The sequence below is a fragment of the Carcharodon carcharias genome, chromosome 4 (assembly GCF_017639515.1).
Source record: "Carcharodon carcharias isolate sCarCar2 chromosome 4, sCarCar2.pri, whole genome shotgun sequence".
Classification (NCBI taxonomy): Eukaryota; Metazoa; Chordata; class Chondrichthyes; order Lamniformes; family Lamnidae; genus Carcharodon; species Carcharodon carcharias.
In genome coordinates, this window is record NC_054470.1 from 129382867 (window position 1) to 129406566 (window position 23700).

Here is a 23700-nt window from a genome sequence, read left to right on the forward strand (position 1 = left end):
AAACTGGTTGGGCACTCAGACTTGACCCAATACTAATTTTGATATGTTGGATTTTAGTACTACAAGGAAACATCTTAAAGTTGAGAATGTTTTAAGAGTAAATAAAACAGAGAAAAAAAAATCTGGAGCTCTGGGGCTGGATTTCATGCTCTACTGCCAGCGGGTTCGAAGGATGGCTTGTAAAACCTAGCAGGTAGCCATTGGATTGGCTGGCTGTTCTCTAAAATGGGACTTCTTCCTGAGATAATGGGGAGATCTTGCCTCAAAGCAATGAATGCTGCTCCCAGTATTAAATTGCTGCCAGGCAGCCGGCAGGCTCACCACTGTCTTTTAGGCACTGGGGACCACGGTGCCTCATAAAATCCAGCCTTAGGTGACCAAAGGAACATGAAACTATTCATTTTTAGCAATGGTTCACATGCCAATCTTCCTGATTGGTATTATAGTGCAGTTAGTTTCATCATATTGCTAATGAGTGAAAATGGAAAATATTATCCTTTAGCTTGGGAAGCTAAGAAATTTTTTTTAAAATGTTTGTTAAAAGTTCCCAGGCTGTTGAAACACTTGCTCTTGTAGAGACAGTGGGTATGGGAATCTAATTATCAAGTACTTTAAGTAAGGTTCTGTACAATAAGTGCACTTAAATATATTCATTGAATGCTATGAAGATTTATAAGATAGTAATCTCGAATGCTGCAAGTGCCATGTACTAGCAAAAGTAGAAAAAGGAAGATAAGGAGGATCGAAACTTGGCTTGAGGCATGGTGCAGGAAGGAGGGCTTCAAATTCTTGGGGCATTGGGACCATTTCTGCAACAGGAAGCACCTATTCAAAAGGGATGTATTGTACCTCAGCAGGACTGGGACCAAAGTCCTCATTGGGAGCTTAACTAATGTGGCTGCAGAAGGTTTAAACTAAATTGACAGGGAGTGGGCACGGGCATATAGAAGAATATCCCAGGAGGTAATGTTTGGGCCCTCAGTATTGTAAGGTTGTAGGAGGAACAGTACACCCCCTTAAACATAGATACCCTCTCAGATGTGTACTGCAGATATAATGCTCCTGTTTTTAAAAATCAGCATATTATGACTTTGTGTGGGTAATATTTTGGGAACACTGCTTCTATTTTCATTAAAGGCAGAAAGCAACTTATTTGTATTCCTAATTTGGATGGGACAGGGGTTTTTAATGCTAATTGGGAATCTCCAGAAAATATAAGAAATTGAACTCTTGATTTTCACCTCTGGCTTTCTAATCACATCTTCAACCCCTAGAACCCATTAAACCACTATAAAAAAAAATAGCTTATATTTTGGTCAATATGTTGATGTTCTTTTGATGACACTAGCCTTTATTTTCCTCAAGATGACTTCAGTATCAGGATGAAAATTATATCTAGAATTGACAATACAGATAAAGTGAAACATTGACCACTGTCATTAAGTAAAACACTAAGGCCAAAATTTATGCTCCCCTGTGCACCTCCTGGCCCGGGGCTGGGTTGGTAGGTGTGGGGTGGTGGGGGATGTAAAATTGGGTGCCATGGCAGTGGCCTGTGACTGTCCCCACCCCATTGCTGCTGGAATTTTATCTGCAGTCAGGAAAGCATTGGCTGTTCCACTCGCCCTTGGGACAATTAATGGCCACTTAAGGACCTTTCTCCCACTGCCATTGGGATTTTATCCACAGTGGTGGGTGTCAGAGCCAAATGTTCAGGCCATTAAGTAAATCCTGGCAGCCTTGTTGCTGACTGTGGGCTGCCTACTGTTCGGGCACTTTGTGCCCAACAGAGGCCCCGCCCAAAGTCTTTCCCTCCTGCTTGAATTTCCGCCCAACCCTTCCTCAGACAAACGTGGGACCCTCACCAGGCTCTATGAGAAACCCTGAACTTACCTTTTAAGTCAAGGCCCATAGTGTCTTTTATTCGGAAACTGCCTGTTGTCCCAGCAGCGGTCACCGCTCCCTGGATGGAGAGTCACCGGCCTTTAAATTAGCTGGTAGCTGCCAGAGGCGGGACTTCCTCCCAGACTGGGGTGGAAGTCTCACCCTGAGTCAATGAATGGCCTGACATCCTTTAAATTGCTGCAGAGCAACCCTGTCAAGCGCAGGTGGGCTTGCCCCCGATATTTCAACTAGGCAAGGGGGACAGCAGTCCTATGTAAAATTCCAGCATAAAATCCTTCAGTCGGACAAGAGAAAGCTAAGGTATGCAGAATTGTTTAAAATGGCCTAATATTGAACATTACACAGTTTTGGCTTTGCTTGCTTATAGGATGTAAGGTTATGATATTATAAAGAAGTTTTGATGATAAGAGATTAATATTTAAATTTTTAGAATTCCTCTGATGCCAGATGACCCTCGATGGCTTGGTGCATGGTGGATTGGGTTTCTTTTGTGCTGGATTCTAGCCTGGTGTCTTGTTATACCTCTGTCTTGTTTCCCAAAGCATCTCCCAGGTAAATCTCATGACTGATCGGATTCAAACATGAGAAAGATCTGTTGATTTCAAGATGAAATAGTTTGAAACCAATTGTAAAGTGCTGCTGACCTACAGCCTTATTGTGAGGTACTCTTTTATATAGGTCATTAAAGAACATTGTTGGAAAAAGTGATCAAAATAATTTGAAATTTGAGTAGTTTTGACTTTAAAACTATATTATTCCCTTATATATTCAATTTTATAAAATTAAAAGCACTTTGTCCAATATCAATGAACTGGTCAGGTGGACAAAAAATGGCAAATATAATTCAATTTGGAGAAGTGTGGTTTATGATGAGGGTTAAAATTGTCAGTATATGTGACCTGTAAGATGTCACTTTGGCTATCAGTTTACAACATTTTAATGCTTCTCAAGAACTTAGGAGTGACAGGATTAGAAAATGTTATTTGTACCTGGTAGGTAAGCCCCAAGAATCACAGATTTCAGACTGCACTTTACCTTACATGCCCTCCAATAGTCCTATCTGCCAATTTGTTTTTTCTTTCATGGGCAACATTTATTGTCCATCCTTAATTGCCCTTGAGAAGTGGTGATGAGCTGCCTTCTTGGACTGCTTCAGTCCACTATCGATACATGTAGAGTGCTACTGAGAAAGGAGTTCCAGGTCTTTGACTCAGCGACAGTAAAGGAACGATGATATAGTTCCAAATCAGGATGGTGGATGGCTTGGAGAGGAACTTGCAGATAGTGGTGTTCCCATGCACCTGCTGCCCTTGTCCTACTATACAAGAACTCCTGCATCGATGTCCAAGGGCTGAGATGATTGGCCTCCAAAAACCACCACCATTTTCCTTTGCGCTAGAAATGACTCCAGCCAGTGGAGAGATTTCCCCCTGATCCCAGGGAGACAGAAAGCAGGGAACTATAGGCCAGTTAGCCTAATATCTATATTGGGAAAATGCTAGAATCCATTATTAAAGAAGTAGTAGCGGGACATTTAGAAAATCATAACACAATCAAGCAAGTTAACATGGTTTTGTGAAAGGGAAAGCATGTTTGACAAATTTATTAAAGTTCTTTGAGGATGCAACAAGCAGGATAGATAAAGGGAACCAGAGATATGGTGTATTTTGATTTCCAAAATACATTCATTAAGGTGTCACATTAAAGGTTACTGCATAAAATAAGAATTCATGCTGTTATAAACTCTTAAGGATAAACTCTGAAGTTTCTAGGCAGCTTTGAGAAGTTTACTGATCGTGAGCCTTACCATGTGTAAACAGCATGTTAGTATAGAGTATTTAGGGGACAAGGGAGAAAAGTCAAAGAAACTTGTTTTTCAATTACAATCCAATTAATAAAGCCAGAGAAACAGAGTTTGGCTTAACTACTGGACCGTTGTTATTATATTGGCCATCAAAAAGCATGGCTATGATGAGGGTGAACAAGCCATATCAAAGTTCTTTCTCCAGAGTCAGGATGTCATATTTTCTTGAGCTGGACAGAGATTCTGAAGGGATTCTGCATATTATTGGAGACTTAGAATGCCCAAGAGATGTGAGGTACTGGCCTCCAGGTGGAGAGAATAGCCTCATCAGGGAGTGGTGGGGGTAGGCCAATCAAGCAACCTGGGCTCCCAAAGCTGATTGTTTTTTTTCCAATATTAATTGGGACCCATATACATGGTGTCAAAGAGGAATTGGCTGGGATATCATCAAACCACCCCCCACACACAGGAGGCCAATGGACAGGACTTTTGCTGGCACTTCTGCACAAAGCCCCAGGCCAAGTGAGGTGCCCTCCCAGTGATTCCTCAATTTTTGGGAGCCAGCAGATGTGATTGCAGGCACAACCACTCTCTTGTAGATTTATTAATTTGTAAGTTGTTTTATTCCTTGAGTTTTCCAGCTCCATTTATTACATATGGTGCAGTCAAGTCACAATTTTTCTGATTTCTAAGAACATTGGCTGCGATATTGGACTCCATAGCGCAATGCTGGGAAGGGCACTAGCACAGGCATGCCATGCATGTGCTGAAAGCATCGGGAGAGATTTGATTTTGACAGCCATTCTGGTTGATTTGGTGCACATTGCTAAAACTTTAACCATGCAAATCCACTGAAAGCTTGTGTTAATCATTCATAGCTGAACATGCATTCAGCTACTTGAGAGACTGCCCTCCCCCGTTAATGTTATTTAAATGTCCAACCATCCAACAGGCAGGTTAGGTGCCTTTGACTTAATTCTGCTATTGCAAATAATTACTGTGGCTTGTTTTTGGAGGTCTGTTGTGAGTTTGTGCATCCATTCAGAAGATTTTGTCACCAGTAGTTTGCAAGAGATATGCGGGGTGTCTTTGCAGTGCCTCTGGGTCTGCAACATGACCAACAAATGGAGTAACGGCTATAGAGAGCGGAAGTTCTGTGAAGAGGGAGGATGAGGAGGGTTTTCTACAGAAGTGCTTAGCAATCATCGATTTTCAGAGTGTACTTCTCATACCAGGAGTCAGGAGGAATGTCTGATGCATCTCAGGTTCACCAAGAAGATGTTTACTGAACTGTGTCACCTCCTTCAACGTGACCTGGGGGAGAATTTTTCGCTCGGCAGGCGGACGCGTGAAATAACACGCGTTGATATTGGCACTCTTGTGATATTTCGCTCGGTGGGTGGGCACGGGAGATGGAGGCACGACCGCCATTAATTAAGAGGCCACTTAAGACCCTTGAAACACCAATTGTTGCCGATTTTACGTAGCATGTGCAATTTTTCAGCTGTCGTATGGGCAAAGTGGGCAGGCAGGCAGGCAGGCCACAATTTGTAAAAGCTCATCCACGGGTGGGATAAGAAGGGTCAGCAGCCTTGTCAATGTGAACAATGAGGGGTTCTGGAGATCATGTGTTGCTGGTTGCTAATGTGAACTGGAGAGCTTCATCTCGCTTCAGAGCTGTATTCTGAAATCAGAAGGGGAAGGCTTTGGTGGAGTGTAAAGCAAGAGATCCATTGTCACAGCATCAGAAGCTTACTCATAACGTCAGATGGGGTTGAGGTGGGAGTTAATAAGGATCATGAGGCAGTAATGTACCATTATCCTGAATGCTCTTGGTGACCCCGAGTGATGCAGACTTTGTTGCAGCTGGCCTCATGATGTGCAGCACCATCTTCTCCATTGGGCTCAGGGAATAAAGGCATGCCTGTCCCCAAATGGTTCAACTTTTGACACTTCTGTTATGGACAACCCTCTTCTGAAAGAGAGTGGATAGAATATCAGTGATTGTGTTGTGCTGTACATGTTTGGTTGATGAGCCTGCTATAGCTGAACAGCTGGAAGGATGTAAAGGCAGCAAATGATAGCTGCGAGACTGGCAGCATCATAGGGTGAGATGGAATGCTAGGCATGAGTCCTTGGTGATGGGACTGCTGATGCTTGAGTAATGAAGGTGTGGTGCATTGAGCAGCATCAGAGGTTGGTGATGCAGTGGTTATGAGATGACCTTTGAAGATGACCTTGACTACTCACATGAGATCATTAAATTTCTCCTGGCCCCCTGTAGAAATATGTTGTCTCTCCTCCTGTTGACCACCGTGACAAAGGCCTCAAGTTTTCTCTTTGCCCTGGTGCTCCATTTCCCTTCTCTGCAGCAGTTACAGTCAGCAGCAAACTTTTTTGATTCAGTTTTCCTCTAAGAGCTGGAGACAAGCTGGAATATGTGCTAGCCCTGGAAGCTTTTCGGTTGATGTTAAGCATGCAGTCAGTTAGCAGTGTGGATTGCACTGGACTGTATGCTGAAATCTTTTAAATGATGGAGCAGCATGAAGTTTGCTTTTCTAAATTTCCTCAACAGGAATGGGCATAGGCAGATCACCAGATCACAATTTACAATTCTATGCTGGAATGAGTTTTCAGCCAATTAAGGCCAAATCATCCATGGAGTGGCATTCACCATCAGATTGCCACTTCTCTCCTATTTTCCTATCGTAGCCCAGAGCTTCACATTTCTCGCCCGAACATCTGACCTGGGCCTGGTGTGAAATGAGGAACATAGCTGCTCCTGTGTAGTGTAAGAGTGTTGGGGAAAACAAAGCCACACCTGCTTTTTACAGCAGTAGCTGCTGTATTCCGGTAAGTTTAAATGTCCCAGCCACTTTGATAAACTAGGAGAGAACGTGTGAGTTAGTTGAGTGGATGATGAGATAGCATGGTGTGGGGGAGCAGCGAGGTGGGTGGGGGTGGTAGGGCGTTCAGGGTAGTAGTCAGGTGGTGGAAGGGGTGGAAGCGGTATTCTGGGGCCAGGAGAGTAGTTGGGTGTGGGAGATAGGGGTAGGAGAGGTGGTCGGGGGGTATCAGGAAGGTAGTCAGGGGTGTGGGCTAGTCAGAAGGGTATTCGGGGTTAAGTGCGTAGTCTTCGGGGTAGTTGGGTGATCCAGGGTGGTTGGGGGGGGAGGTGGAGGAGGTAGTTGGGGTTTTGGAGGTTAGTCAGGGGGGTAGTCAGGGGTTGGGTGGTATTAAGGGTGGGGGAGTAGTCGAGAGGTTATGAGGGTAGTTGGGGGCTGGGGAGTTGGGTGTCTAGTCGGGGGGTTGGGAGGGTAGTTGAGAGTGGTGGGAGGGTGGTGGTGGGCCCAGTGGGAAGGTCAGGAGGTTCAGTAATATAGTTAACCAAGAGTTAGAACTGGTTTTAATCCTTCTAACTTTCCTGGTAACTATTCTGCTAATTGAGTCGGAACCATCCGAAGTCTCTAGCTTTAAATTGGAGTTTCGGAGGGTTCCAGATGCAGGGTAGTTGCCCAACGGAAGTCAAAACTTCCGGGGCAATTCCCATGCTGTCCTTGTGTGGGTTCTCCTGAGGAGTCCCCCAGTGCATCTTCCAGGATAGCTTCAGGGTATGAATCCAGAGTACGGAAGATCTGGGCCTTAAATTTAATGTTATTGTTATTCAGAATAAGACTTGGAAAATTAAAGTAAAGTAAATGGCTATGTTCAGCATTGCTAAAGGTGTTTAGAAATATGTTTCCAGTTGGTATGGTATATAGATTTTTTCTTACATTAGGTTTCTGTGACTGGGAATTAAATCAAAGGTTTTATGTGGGGAGTCACAAACTCCTTCACTGTTATGTCTTAATCACTTGCACAGTAATAAGAGTAAGCTGTAGTGACTTAACCTTTGACTTCCCACTTCTGTTGGCTTGCCTGACCTTTAACTACATTCCGTAATCACAAGAATGAACTTGAAACATTGCCAAATTCTGAGCAGGAGTTTGGGGAGGGAAGCTCTCTGATCTGGTGGCAGGAAGTATGATTCTTGATCAATCTATCTCTACATAAACTTTTTAGAACAGGTGAAGGCAACTATTGGAAAGAACATGGAAGCTCAAATGACACATGTTCTTACCATCCTCCCGATCACAAATTAATCACAATTTGAGCACAAACTGTATAATAAGTTTCATCCCAATTTAACTTCTTCTAAAGTAAGCTCTAAACACATTTGTGTGTATCTGAACACTTAATTTGCATGATTATGGTATAGAAAATTCAGTCCAAATACAAGGTATCACTGCTTCTACTCATATTTCAAAGAATGGAAAGAGAAGTTATATAGCTAGATAATTTCCTTCTCTACTTTAACGTTTAATCTCCTGAGGGAATGTCTTCATGGATTGGCTATATCCAACTTACAACAGTGGTGGAGGGTGTGTGATCCTCACGGTCTCTGCTGGGATGTAAATCATAGTGCAGCAATTATCACCCTGTTCTCACTGTCACCATTTTCGGTCAGTCATGAAAATTGCTGCAAAAACAGAAAATGTTGGAAGAACTCAGCAGGCCTGACAGCATCTGTAGAGAGAGAAACAGAGTTGAATTTCGAGTCTGTGAAGAAGGGTCATACCGACTCGAAACATCAACTCTGTTTCTCTCTCCACAGATGCTATCAGACCTGCTGAGTTATTCCAGCATTTTCTGTTTTTGTTTCAGATTTCTAGCATCTGCAGAATTTTCATCTGCAGTATTTTGCTTTTATCTATCTGAAAATTGGTGGCCTACCTACTTTTCAGGTGGGAGGCTGCAAGTTTTCTAATCAAAGTCCTATGCTATTTGGAGCATCTTAGCACAGTTTGATGTTCCCCTTATCTATTGGTTGTGGAATCACTTTGCCTTGTTTGTAGCATGTTACTTACACTGTTTAACAAGCATGTTGCCCTGTATTGTGGCTTCTCCAAGTTGGCATCTCATTTTCAAGAACACCTCATGCTACTCATGGCATGCTCTTCCATACTTTTCATTTAATCACAGTTTGTCATCTGGCTTGTTGGTGATGGAGGAGTGAGAGATAGGCCAGGCTATTAAGGCTACAAGATATGGTACACAATTCTCTTGCTGCTGATGGGGCATAGCACTCCATGGAAACCCAGCTTTAAGCTGCTGCAAAAGTTCTTAATCTACTCCACCTATGGTACACAATGGTAACGTCACATGACACGATAGAAAGTACCCCCAGTGTGAAGACAGAATGGTCTGCACAAGGACTGTGCAATGGCCACTTTTATCAATGCATTCATGGACAAACAAATCTGTAACTGTAGGCTGGTAAAGACAAGGTCAAGCAGTTTATTCCTTTGTGTTGGTTTTCTCTCCAACTGCCACAAGCCCAGTATGATCACTACAAAGATAACACAGCTGATCTCAGTTTTTCCAGAATCAAACATTCAAAACACTAAATGGTATTGAAGTAAATACATTGTATTATTTTTGAATAAATCATTAGTTTTTCCATTCCAACTACGTAGCTTTTACTCTATTTACTGATTTCATAGGTGATATTTTGAAAATAATGCAAGGAAAAATTCTATACAGCCCCAGTAGCATCAAGCATGACTACAGAAACAATACTTAAGCTACTTTTAATTTCACGTTATACAAATTCTTTTTCTTTACAGGTACAGCAGAAGTCCAGCTTCAAAAGGTTTCTCAGGCCCACAGTTATAAAGGTGGAATTGTTCTGACACAGCATCATTTTGGAAAGAGTTTTAAGGATTTCTATTCAGTACTGCTGGTAAGATTCCTGAACAAATTATTATTTTAAAGAGATGTCATTTAGTACAATGCTTTGCTAGACATCTTGTTATGTTTATGGACACAGCACAAGCTCGTCAGGGAACTGTTTTGACATCACAGGGATGTTTTTCATCTTTAGGTTTTACTGTTGTTTACACTTCTTTAAGATACAAACTCTGATTTTAATCTAATAAGCATGGTAAGACAGGTTTGTGTCAGATGCCCATTTTACGTGCCATTTGATTTTACTCTGTACAGATTTCAATTGAGATGCACTACTGCCCAAAACAAATTTTACTCCCACATGATACACAGCCAGATCGAACCAGCATTTAGAAAACCAAGGCCAGGCACAAAGGATATTGACTGTCACCAGGGAGAGGACCTGAAGAAACTTACTTGGAGATGCTTTCAAAGCAAGCCTTGCGATTTCAGACTCTACTAAGCCTGCAAGTGTTCTTACCTTTCGCAGCAAATTTCTTCATTATTTCTGCATTGGAAAATTGAATGTGGGCCCTCTATTTTCTGCACTTGTTGGAAATGCCATGCAGAGTTTCAGCTGTAATAGCTGCCTGAACGGGAGGTGTCCAGGGGAGATGGGTTGGAAAGAAGACTGAAGCTGCAAAAAGCAGTTTTCCTTTTCTTCACAGTACTATGGTTTTGGAATTTTTATGTGGAATAGGTTTCAGATTTTGTAAACTAAATACCACGACTGCAATGCCATTTAACTTTTACAATTTTCTTACCAGATAAATTTATTTCAAAAATAGCTTTAAACCTTTTAAGTAAAAGTAGCAAGGTCTTATAAAAAGATGCTAAATTTCAAACGGGGCACTGGAGAAAGGAACATAGGAACTAAGAAATAAGAGCAGGAGTAGGTCATTCAGCCCCTCGAGCCTGCTCCGCCATTCAATTAAATCAAGGCTGATCTCAACGCCATTTACTCGCACTATTCAAATATCCCTTGATGTCTTTAACTATTGAGAAATCTATCGATCTCTGTCTTGAACATACTCAATGACTGAGCCTCCACAGCCTCTGGAATAGAGAATACCAAAGATTTACCACCCTCTGAGTGAAGAAATTCCTCCTCAGCTCAGTTCTAAATGGCTGACCTCTTATTCTGGAGCTCTGTCCCCTGGTTCTAGACTCCCCCAATCCCCTGCCTGTATCTACCCTAATACGCCCTGTAGGAAATTTGTATGTTTCAATGAGATCGCATCTCATTCTTCTAAACTCTAGAGAATATAGGCCCAGCCTCCTCAATCTCTCTTCATAAGACAATCCCACCATCCTAGGAATCAGTCTGGTGAACCTTTGTTTCACTCCCTCTATGGCAAGTATATCCCTCCTGAGGTAAGGAGACCAAAGCTATATGCAGTACTCCAAGTGCAGCCTCACCAAGGCTCTATACAACTGCAGCAAGACTTCTTTACTCCTGTACGCAAACCCTCTTGCAATAAAAACCAACATACTATTTGCTTTACCAATTGTTTGCTGTACTTGCATGTTAGCTTTCAGTAACCGATGAACAAGGACATCCAGGTCCCTTTGGACATCAGCACTTCCTAATCTCTCACCATTCAAAAAATACTCTGCATTTCTGCTTTTCCTGCCAAAGTGGATAACTTCACATTTTTTCACATTATATTCCATCTGCCATGCTCTTGCCCACTCACTTACCCTGTCTAAATCCTCTTGAAGCTTCTTTGCATCCTCCTCATAACTCACATTTCCACCTACTTTTTTGTCATTAGCAAACTTGGAAAAATTACATTTGGTTCTCAGATCCAAATCATGGATATAGATTGTGAATAGCTGGTGCCCAAGCATTGATTCTTGCAGTAGCCCACGAGTCACAATCTGCCAAACTGAGAATGATCTGTTTAATCCCACTGTCTGTTTTCTGTCTGTTAACCAATTCTCAATCCATGGCAGTGTGTTATCATCAATTCCATTCGCTCTAATTTTGTTTGCTAACCTCTTGTATGGGACCTTATTGAAAGCCTTCTGAAAATCCAACAACACCACATCCACTGGTTCCCCCTTATCTATTCTGCTAGTTATGTCCTCAAAAAACTCCAACAGATTTGACAAACATGAGTTCCCTTTCTTAAATCCATATTGACTTTGCCTAATACTACCATTATTTTCTAAGTGTTCAATTATCACATCCTTTATAATAGATTCTGGCATTTTACCTCATACTGGTGTTAAGCTAGCAGGTATGAAGTTCTCCGTTTTCTCTCTCCCTTCTTTCTTAAATAGTGAGGTTACATTTGCTATCTTTTAACCTGCAGGAACCATTCGAGAACCTAAAGAATTTAGGAAGATGACCACCAACGCATCCACTATCTCTGCAGCCACCTCTTTCAACACAGTGGAACGTAGATGACCAGCTCTAGGGGATTTATCAACTTTCAGTCCTATTAATTTCTTCTTTTTTACTCATATAATTTCTATCAGTTCCTTATTCCCACTAGTCCCTCGGTTTGTTAGTATTTCTGGGAGGTTTTTTTGTATCTGTGAAGATAGACACAAAGGGCAGAATTTTCCATTTTTGAAACCAAGTGCCATGGCAGGTGGGTTCTGCAGTGTTTCCCGCTGGTCGAAGTGACTGGAAATCACAACTGATTTTGCACTCTGAAGCTAATTAATTATGCATTGGTGAGTATCCCTCCGAATCACATGGCAGGTTGGGAACTGATTTGTCCACCCCGCTGTTACCTAATGGTCTAGGTGCAATATTTAAACGCCACCCGAGCACACACATTTCACTCTGTCTGGCCCAGGTGCTCTGAGGGGACCTGTGGTGATGTCTGCGCAGCAGCAGAAGAAGACGGCTGCCCCGAGGTTTAGCCAGGACTCCCTCAAAGCTTTGATTAGAGGAGTACGCAAGCACTGGATGTCCTGTACTGCAGGATGGCTCTGAGAGACAAACCAGCCTCATTTCGCCAGCGTGGGAGATGGTTCCAGAGGTCAGCTCAGCTGGCAACTGGCCCCGGAACACAATACAATCCAGGAAGAGGATGAATGATCTCATCTGCTCCGCGAGGGTAAGTCAACCTTCTGCTCACTCCTATCTCATACTCTCATTATGCCATCATGCACTTAAAGGGCTACACTGTGCAGGAATCTCACACAATATTAGCGGGGCGGTGGGGGGGGGGGGGACATGTCAGCAATGATTGTCTCACAGGTAATTTCAAATCACCACCATATCGTCTATCATGTTGCACAAATTCCGTCCTCAGCCCTTACTTGGCAGCACTCACCACACACAAGATGCATGCATGCTTCCCAACCTCTGCTTTATCCTTTCTTGTCACATTCCATCCATTTGTCTCATGCAGGCCAAGCTTGCCCACGAGAGGAGGGAAAGATCTCAGAATGGAGGAGGGACGGCCAACATCTGGATCTCACTAGCTTCGGGGAGGATGCTGCCAAGCTGGCTGGCTAAAATAGGGATTGCTCCTATGGGGAAGGCGAGATTGGTTTCTCGCAGCTACCCAGCATGGATAAGCCCTCTATGAGTTGATCACATCCTAACACCCACAGTGAGTGACAAGCAATCTTATATTCAGCCTGTTCATGAATTACATATATCTTCTCTGTCTTACAGGCACCAGCACATCCAGGCACACCAGGAAGCCCAACATAAGCCCCAGCTCAAAGCCCACCTCAGAGGAGGATGCTGAGGAGCCAACCAAGGAAGATCAGTCACTATGTTCAATGCATGCTCCACCAGCACAGAGACACACACACCTTTGTGGTTTATGTTTCTAGGTTAGCCTTGGGATCACCTGGAGAAACCTTACTGACAATTCTTCACAGCAGTGGGAGGCAGTGAAAGCCCAGATCTCTGAACTCAAAGGACTGCTGGAGATCAGGCACCCACTGAGTTTGAGTCGTTGATGAGCTTCTGCAAGTGGCTGCCGAGACAACGCTGGAGATGCAATGGCAGGCGGGGGAACATTAGGCAGAGATGCAAGAGGCACTTCGATCATCAATAAAGTAGTGGAAGGGGTCATCAACAGTGCTATCAAGAGGCACTTGCTTGGCAATAGCCTGCTCACTGATGCCCAGTTTGGGTTCTGCCAGGGCCGTTCAGCTCCTGACCTCATTACAGTATTGTTTCAAACAAAAGAGCTGAACACCTAAGGTGAGGTGAGAGTGACTGCCCTTGACATCAAGGCCACATTTGACAGAGTGTGACTTCAAGAAGCCCTAGCAAAACTGGAGTCAATGGGAATCAGGGGAAAACTCTCTGCTGGTTGGAGTCATACCCAGCACAAAGGAAGATGGCTGTGGTTGTTGGAGGTCAGTCATCTCAACTCCAGGACATCAATGCAGGAGTTCCTCAGGGTAGTGTCTTAGGCCCAACCATCTTCAGCTGTTTCATCAATGACCTTCCTTTCATCATAAGATCAGAAGTGGGGATGTTCAGCATTTGTGACTCCTCAGATACTGAAGCAGTCCATGTCCAAATGCAGCAAGACCTGGACAATATCCAGGCTTGGGCTGACAAGTGGCAAGTAACGTTTGCGCCACACAAGGGTCAGGCAATGACTATCTTCAACAAGAGAGAATTCAACCATTACCCCTTGATATTCAATGGTATTACTATCACTGAATCCCTCACTATCAACATCCTGGGGGTTATCTTTGACCAGAAACTGAACTGAACAAGCCATATAAATACTGTCGTTACAAGAGCATGTCAGAGGCTAGTAATCGTGCGACGAGTAACTCACCTCCTGACTCCCCAAAGCCTGTCCACCATCTACAAGGCACAAGTCAGGAGGGTGATGGAATACTCCCCAACTGCCCAGATGAGCGCAGCTCCCACAATACTTAAGAAGCTTGACACCATCCAGGACAAAGCAACCCACTTGATTGGCACACATCCACAAACATTCAATCTCTCCATCACTGACTCACAGTAGCAGCAGTGTGTATCATCTACAAGATGCACTGCAAAAATTCATCAAGGCTCCTTCGACAGCACCTTCCAAACCCACGACCATTATCATCTAGAAGGACAAGGAAACCAGATAAATGGGAACACCACCACCTGCAAGTTCCCCTCCAAGTCACTCACCATCCTGACTTGGAAATATAGCGCCATTCCTTCACTGTTGCTGGGTCAAAATCCTGGAACTCCCATCCTAACAGCACTGTGGGTGCACCTACAACACGTGGACCACAGTGGTTCAAGAAGGCAACTCACCAACACCTTCTCAAGGGCAGCTAGGGATGGGCAATAAATGCTGGCCCAGCCAGCGAAGCTCACATCCTGTGTATGAATACAAAAAAACTCAGCAGACTAGACCAAAGGATGGAGGAATCCATCCATGTTCTGTCTGATGTCATGGCTTTGACATGCGAGTGCCTCGAGGTCATCATGGGAAGGGTGGTGTCCACCTTGGAGACCTTGATCCAGCAGGTTCTGCCAGATATGCGCTCAGACCTGCATTCCATGGCTATAGGTATTGGTGGGATCCATCAGTGACTAGGTGAGAGGAGGGTGCGGCACCTTGACTTCCCTCCAGTTACCCTTTCTCCTCAAGCAATCAGGGAGGGGCCCTCAGTCACCCACAGAGAGGATGTCATCCGCCACTCCAGGGGTCTCCACATAGGACACTCCATGGATGTCCAGCTGCTCTGAATCCTCTCAATTCCAGCTTGTCATACCGAGGAGGAGATCCTTATCAGGCCTCGGGTCACCAGAGGACGTCTGCCAAAGTCATCACAGATTACAGGGCGTAGCAGTCAGCAGGCTGCCTCCACCTCTGCTGTGGATATTGAGGCTGCACCTAGACATAGCAGTCAGGCTAGGAAAATTAAAAATATTAACATCACTTCTGGGTCACAGGTGTTCAATCACTGTATATATCTTGTGCATTTGTAAATACATTTGCTGTTCATGAGAATGGTCTCCTCATTTGAAAGTAATGTGCATATGCATGTGTGTGCCCTCTTATTGCGAAAGTTAGCCATCCTCCCAATCAGTGATCACATCCATCTGATGTCGACCTGACTCATGATTGTTACTGGACCGTTGTGTTATGTCAGGGAGATGTCTCAAGTTCTTCATTGCAAGTGCATGCTAAATGCACTTGTAGCCTTTATTCCTTGTGAGACAACATGGAGTGGGACCTGCTCAACAGCCTTGGAAAGATAGCTGCCGTTGTGTTTCCTCTTTGGTAGTGCTAAAGCACAAGACCTGCCACCATGTGGACCCCTCCAAAGATGCGCTCATCTCAGTGTCCACTGAAGTTTCTCATCAAGATGGTGATGATTGCATCAAGTACTGCAGAGCCCCACTGGAGTGGTCCAGACATCGGAAGCACATCTTCAGGATGCCGATCAATGATGGATCGTGTAGAGCTCTGCACTGCATTGTACCTCTCCTCTGAGACACTCTGAGGACATGCATGGGTGTCATGAACCATTGTTTGAGTGGGTACCCCTTATCCGCAAACAGCCAGCTCTGAGGTCCTTCGAATATGTGAGGCATCTGGGAGTGACTCAGGATATATGAGTCATGGGAACTTCCAGGGTACCTGGCACAAACGTGAATGATGATCTCACGCCAGCTGAACATTCAGGGAGCAGAAGCCTTCCTGTTGATGAACATCAGGGGCTGCTGCCTTGGACCCCTCAAGGCCACAGGGTCGATTGCACCCTGTGAGATCCTGCACAGATCCCCTGTGGATCCCGTCATTGACCTTTTGGGCCACTGGCAGGGGATGTCCTCCTCCATTCAATCAGTACCATCAAGAAGGCAGCAGTGAGCCCAGGCTCTATTCCTCCCTCTCCCTGTGGACTGATAGATATAACAGATTAATGGATAACAGGGAAAAATAGTAAAGCTCCCACTCGCAAACAGAAAGTCACTGTCATTCCCTAGAGTTGTATCAACACTACTAGCCTTGTGGTTGATACAGCCTTGCAGATGAGGCATGAACTCACAGATCTAGTTAACAAGATGCCAACCCTGATACTTGACATCTCAATCCCTCAGAGGTTGAAAGAAGTTTGAATGCATTAATGAAATGAGCCACCTTATCAAACTCACTCGTGCAATCTCTGATCTCGCATACATAAGGTTCATTTGCACTGGATACCCTTTGGCCTGTATCCATGCCAATTGGAGAAATCATATTGGAGGCTTTCATTCATGATCTGGCAGATATGCAGCAGTTGTGTCTCTTTAACAGTTGCCTGCATTTCCAATTTTCACATTCCTGTATGTTAATGCTAAAATGGAGCAATTGTATTGTGAAGGCAATAACTCCTGCAGTCTCTTGTTTTTTTTCCCCAGAGGAGCAGTTTATTGACAGTACATCCATAAAGGAACCCAGGTACCAACATCTCCTTGTACAATGCCATAAACTGTCAGGTCAAAAGGACTCAATTATACAAATATGAAACTAACCACAATAAGCTTGCCCCCTGCAGTCAGTTCAGTCACTCTACCCCAGGGTGAGCTTGTCAAACAGGTACTCTCCCATGTCATTCTCAAGGGGTCCCCGTCTCTAAGTTGGTGATGTGATCGTCAAACTTCTTGATCCTCTTCACTTGCACATCTAAGTAGTGAGCCTCCAGGAAGTCACAGAGATGAGGGTCAGTGTTCCCAGAGGAGAACCTGTGCAGATCCAACAGACTCTGGTTCACATTCTTCTCCATCTGCAGAGCTCTCTGCATTGCCTCCAGGACATTGCTCCACTCAGCTTGCTCTGGTTTCTTGAAGCCCTCTAGGATGATTCAGCCTCCTCGTTTATTCTGGAACTTGATCAGTTAATGTGCACCAAAAGGCATTGGCTCCATTGGCACCTTCTCTAGGAAGTCTTCCTCTTTTCTCTCAGCTCTGACTCTATTTCAATGTTGCAACTCTAAGAGGTTTGAGAGTGCCCCCTGAAAGAGCCTCTTAGTCCATCCGTGAACGTTTGAGGACTCTGGGTCTGTACTCGATGGAGTTTAGAAGGATGAGGGGGTATCTGATTGAAACTTACAGAATACTGAGGGGCCTGGATAGAGTGGACATAGGGAAGATGTTTCCATTAATAGGAGAGACTAGGACTCGAGGGCACAGCCTCAGAGTAAAAGGAAGACCTTTTAGAACAGAGATGAGGAGAAACTTCTTTAGCCAGAGATTGGTGAATCTATGGAATTCGTTGCCACAGAAGGCTGTGGAGGCCAGGTCATTGAGTGTATTTAAGACCCAGATAGATAGGTTCTTGATTGGTAAGGGGATCAAAGGTTACGGGGGAGAAGGCGGGAGAATGGGGTTGAGAAACTTAACAACCATGATTGAATGGTGGAGCAGACTCAATGAGCCGAATGGCCTAATTTCTGCTCCTATGTCTTATAGTCACTCCTCCCACATTGCCTCTGACCCCTCCTGTGCAGAATTTTTTCCAGTTTCAATTTCAAACTGCGCCATTATTTTGTTGATTAAAGATGGTGGTACTCCATTTTTAGTTTGAGATCAGCTTCGACCCTCCCCCTGTCAGTATTTGGATCCCTCCGATTTTCCTGGAACCTCACGATATGCATGTAGAGCTCCCTCTGGTTATTCTCCAGCCTCCCCCAGTAACACTGGGACCCACTGTTGTCGTGGTGGACTTTCCAGCCCTTCCCTTGAATGTATCACTGTTGACTTGCCATGCAGCGCGAGGACCTCAACACTGCTCAGCTAGAGGCTAAATGCATGGTCACATTCAGAGGAGACTCCTCCACCCAGAGAGTTCCCAGTACCTCCGCTTTATTATGTTTTCTCCATCTACAGGCTGCAGATGTCTCCCCTAACCATGACCATCCCATCTGTAGCCCAGTACCGAGACAGACAAGCCCATCACCACTGACTATGAACATACCATGCACACCAAGCTGTGCCTTATCCCAGTTCAGCACACAGGCCTTGCCCCTCCCTGGATTGGGAGTACAATGTGCATGCCCTGCATAGCCCTGTAGCAGGGCCTGCGAAACCCCAGGACTGCCTTTACTGTTTCACTCAGACTGTGAGGTCAACAGAGCCCCACGACTGCCTTTACTCTCTCGCTCTGACTGTGAGGCCCACAGGGTCTTAAGACTGCCTTTACTCTCTCACCCAAACTGTATGGTCCACAGAGCCCCAGGACTGCCTTTACTCATTGAGTCTTGGAGTTATACAGCACAGAAACAGGCCCTTCGGCCCATTGAGTCCATGCCTGCCATCAAGCACCTATCTATTCTAATCCCATTTTCCAGCACTTGGCCTGTAGCCAATGTGATGGCATCTCATGTGCTCATCAAAGTACTTCTTAAATGTTGTACCTCTGATTCTCTGTGCTTCCTAAGGTCCTACCATTCATTGTGTACTCCTTTGCCATGTTAATTCTCCCAAAATGCATCACCTCACACTTCTCTGGATTAAATTCCATTTGCCACTGCTCTGCCCATCTTACCAGCCCATCTATGTAGTCCCATAATCTAAGGCTTTCGTCCTCACAATTTATGTCACCACCAGTTTTCGTGTCACCTCTGAACTTACTGATCATATCTCCTATATTCATGTCTAAATCATTAATGTACAGTACAAACAGCAAGGGTCCCAGCTCCGATTCCTGTGGTACACCACTTGTCACAGGCTTCCAAACGTAAAAACAACCTTCGACCATCACCCTCTGCCTCCTGCCACTAAGCCAGTTTTGGGTCCAATTTGCCAAATTGCCCTGAATCCCATGGACTCTTACCTTCTTGACCATCCTCCCATGCGGGACCTTGTCAAAAGCCTTAATGAAGTCCATGTAGACTACATCAACTGCTCTACCTTCATCTACACAACTAGTCACCTCCTTGAAGAATTCAATTACTCTCTCACTTCGATCTATTGGCCCCAGACCAGGGACTACGACTGTCTTTCAGTGAGCTCCCCCATTCCCTCATGACTGATTGCAACACAGTCTCCCTCCCCCGCACCCCACTCCTCCATGAGTCTCTGTGCAACCCATCCCTCTTGTGCCACACTAACACAAACACCCCCTTCCTAGTCTGGAGTCTGCGTACATTCCTCCCATTCAAATAATTCAGTTCCCATTCACCCCCTTGTGTGTCTGCATTCCTTGTTGGGCTCCAGTTCCCCTACTCACGGTCTCCATTCTGCCTGCCATTGATTCCCTTCTCTCTACCCACTATCCCTTTCCAACCGCTTCCTACCTCCTTGCACCCATGTGTCCGTTACCCCTCCCCTACTCCCTTCCAACTTCTTCATACCCCTTTTTCCCTTCTGTGTTTTTCATCCTGCACCACTACACGCCACCGCCCCCCCCCCCCCCCCCCCCCCCCCCCCCCCCCCCCCCGCCCCCTCCCCACCACCACCACCACCACCACTACCACCCCCCTTGCCCACAACAGTGGCAATGCTGGTCCCTGTTTGAGGATGCAGCCCTAGCTGACAGTTTCTGCACAGTGATGTCCTTCCAGAGTACGGAGGCATCCACTAGGAGCAGACCAACCCTATACCCCCAACAGTGTAGCATTCCACTGCCATTGCTACGAAACTGAAACAGCGCTGTGGCAGGTATGCTTTGAATGTTGCACTCACCTTGAAGTCACAAGCGAAATGAGGTCTGATTAATGCAGGCCACTCATTTTCAAATGTGTTTCATTCCTGAATGAGTGTGAGTTCCTGCTGGCATGATACAAGATTGGAAGGTGGAATGTAATTGTGGCAAGTAGCGTTTTAAAAAAATCGTTTGTGGGATGTGGGCGCTGCTGGCTAGGCCAGCATCTATTGCCCATCCCTAATTGCCCTTGTTCGGAAGGCATTTAAGAGTCAACCACATTGCTGTGGGTCTGGAGGCACATATAGGCTAGACCAGGTAAGGACAACAGATTTCGTTCCCTAAAGGACATTAGTGAACCATTTAATGAACATTCAAAAGATGGCAATGAATGCAAATGGCATTCCCAACACTGATCAGAGGGCTACCTGACCCGTCATCAATCCACCATAAAAGACGTGAGGGGAGAATTGCAAACTATTTTCCAGTGGTGGGAATCCAATTTTTGCCCTCTTTCCAAATTTTCTGCTATTGCCTGTCATGAACCTGCCGCAGGCAGGAGGGGAAAATTCCACCCAAAGTATTTGTTTAGTTTCTCTGCCATTTCTTTAAGCCATTATAAATTCTTCTGTCTCTGCTTTAATGGACCCAAATTTGACTTTGCTAATCTTTTCCTTATCACATACCTATAGAAGCTTTATAGTCTGTTTTTATGTTTCTCACTAGCTTACTCTCATATTCTATTTTCTCTTTATAAATTTCTCAGCCCTCCTTTGCTGAATTCTAAAAAGCTCCCAATCCTCAGGCTTACTACTTTTTTTGGCAACATGAAAGCCTCTTCCTTTGAACGAATACAATCTTTCAGTTCTCTTGTTAGCCATGGTTGGATCATTTTTGCTATAGGGTTTTTGTGCCTTAAAGGAATATTTATTTGTCGTAAACCATGTGTTAATGCCTACTGTCATACCTTTTAATATAGTTTTCCAATCTACTGCAGCCAATTTGCCCTTGTACCATAGTAGTTTCCTTTGTTTAGATTTAAGATCTTAGTTTCAGTTGAACTAACATCATTTTCAAACTTAATGTAAAATTCCAGCATGCCATGGTTACCCTTCCCTAAAAGCTTCCCTGCAACAAGATTATTAATTAGCCCTTTCTCGTTACACAATGCCATATCTAAAATAGCTTGTTTTTTAGTTGGTCCTCAACAAACTGTTCTAGAAAACCATCTTGTATACATTCCAGGAATTTGTCCTCCAAAATATTAGTGCTAATTAAGTTTACCCAGTCTATATGTAGATTGAAATTTCCCATGATTACTGTATTACCTTTGTTACATGCACCCCTCATTTGCTGATTTATACTGTGACCTAGATTACCACTACTGTTTGATGGTCTTTAAATAGCTCCCACCAAAGTTCACTGTTTCCTAGCTCCACACAAGCTGATTCTACATCTTGCTCTTCTAATCTAAGATCCTGTCTCACTAATGTACTCATCCTTTATTAGCAGTGCTACCCCAATTGCTTTCCCTTTTTGCCTATCCTTCTTAAATGTTGAAAACCCTTGAACATTCAGTTCCTAGCCTTGGTCACCCTGCAGCCATGTCTCCGTAATGGCAATTAGATTTACGTCTATTTGTGCCATCAATTCATCTGCCTTGTTGTGAATGCTGCATGTATTCAGATAGAGTGCCTTTAATTTTGCCTTTTTAAACATTTTCTGACCCTATTTGATGCTAGCCTTTGTTTCTGCTATGTTTCAATTTCGCTTACTATTTTTCTTCTTCCCATTACCAGGTTTGTTTCTCCTCTTTCTGAATTCCCTCTCTGGTTCCCATCCCATCCTCCTGCCAAGTTAATTAAATACTCCCTAACAGCACTTGCAAATCTCCTGGTGAGGATAATGGTCCTGATCCTGCTAAGGTGTAACCTGTCCACCTTGTACAGGTCCCACCTGCCATAAAACCAGCCCCAGTGCCTCAAAAATCTAAAGCCATCCCTCAGACACCATATCTCCAACCACGCACTCAATTGTTCTATCTTCCTACTTCTGTACTCACTAGCACATGTCACTGGAATAATCCCAAGATTAGTGCTTTTGAAGTCTAGCTTTTCAATCTCTCTCCTAGCTCTCTAAAATCTGCTTTCAGGACCTCATCTCTCTTTCCATCTAGGTCATTGGCACTGATGTGGACCACGATCTCTGGTTGTTCTTTATCCCTCATGAAAATGTCCTGCAGCCGCTCAGTGACATCCTTGGCCCTGGCACCAAGCAGGCAACATTCCATTCTTGAGTTATGTCTATGACTGCGGAAATGCCTGTTTGTTCCCCTAGCTATTGAATCCCCTACCACTATTGCCCTTCCACTCTTCTTCCTCCCTTCATCTGCAGTTGAGCCACCCGTGCTGCCACAGACCCGGCTCTGGTTCAATCTTCTGAGGAACCATTACTTCACAGTATCCAAAGCAGAAAACTGGCTATTGGGTGAGATGACTCAATGAACTCTTGCAGTACCTGCCTGGCTCTCCTAGACTATTTAGCAGTCATCCATTCCCTCGCTGCCTGTACTCTCATAACCTGCCACCTGTGACCATCTCCCCAAATGTGCTATCCACACAGTTCTCAGCCTTGTGAATGCACCATAGTGAATCTAACTATCACAAGCTTTCTGAAACACAGAGCTCAAGTTTCTGCAGCTTGTGACACTTCCTGCACATATGACCGCCCAGGCCACTTGAAACATCCACGACTTTCCACATGTTGGAGCTGCCCTGCCATGCCTTAACTTTACTTTATAGACTATTTATTCTAAACCTAGAGACTAGAAACATAGACCTTACTATTGCTAGTAAACCTTACTACTACTAATAAAAACCTTACAATTACTACTAAATTACCCAAGTTTTGAAAGATAAATGAGCAAAGTACTCACCAACAAATCACTTATCTGTTTCCTTGTGACATCACATTTTGACTTTTTCTCAGTCCATAGCCACCTAGCTATTCTAAACCGGTCCGCCCCTTTCCACACTCTCTTTTAAACTCAAAGGTTAAGGTAGCTACTGAAGTGAATAGCATCTCCTGCTTCACTGCAACAAATTCCCAAAGTCAAAGACTAGGTGCACTCGGTGACCAGCTACTGTCTTTCTAAAGGCTTACTTAGTGTGTTTAGCAAGACCACCTCTATTTATATTCACTGAAATTCTACTGAAATGAGTCAACACTGCTGGCTAGAGAATCTAGTTCAAACTAGCTACTTAATTAGCTAGCTGCTTTCCTGTAGGGAGCTTGTTTATCCCTGACTATTAAGGAAATAAACTTGACCATAACAGTAAGTTATAGTTAAATGCTAAATGCAAACTAAACTAGATTTTAGCAAGAGATTAATCTTTAAAATTGACCCTGAAAATTTCCTCACTCACCAACCTCTGGGCCTAGCTGCACTCAGTGACCAGCTGCTGTCTTCAGTTCTGATTGATGTACTGGTCAACTTACCTTTGCAGAACAGAGTCCTGTGATCAATTGCTGTCGTGAAAAAAATCAAGGGATATCAAAATGTGATTTATAGTAAGAAGCTAATAATTCCTGACAAAATTTCACTGGCTCTAAAAATAAATAAAATGAAGTCTGAAAGTCATTTGTCATCCCTGACTT

The 23700-nt window shown here is 44.2% G+C and overlaps 1 protein-coding gene across 1 annotated transcript in view; it reads left to right on the forward strand.

Moving 5' to 3' along the window:
• LOC121276785 (solute carrier organic anion transporter family member 4C1-like) overlaps window positions 1-23700 on the forward strand; it is a 225219-nt gene that overhangs the window by 123158 nt on the left and 78361 nt on the right. The window contains exons 5-6 of the mRNA XM_041185330.1: window positions 2336-2457; window positions 9376-9491. Of these exons, the coding sequence (XP_041041264.1) occupies window positions 2336-2457; window positions 9376-9491 (238 nt within the window). The remainder of the gene's footprint in view (window positions 1-2335; window positions 2458-9375; window positions 9492-23700) is intronic.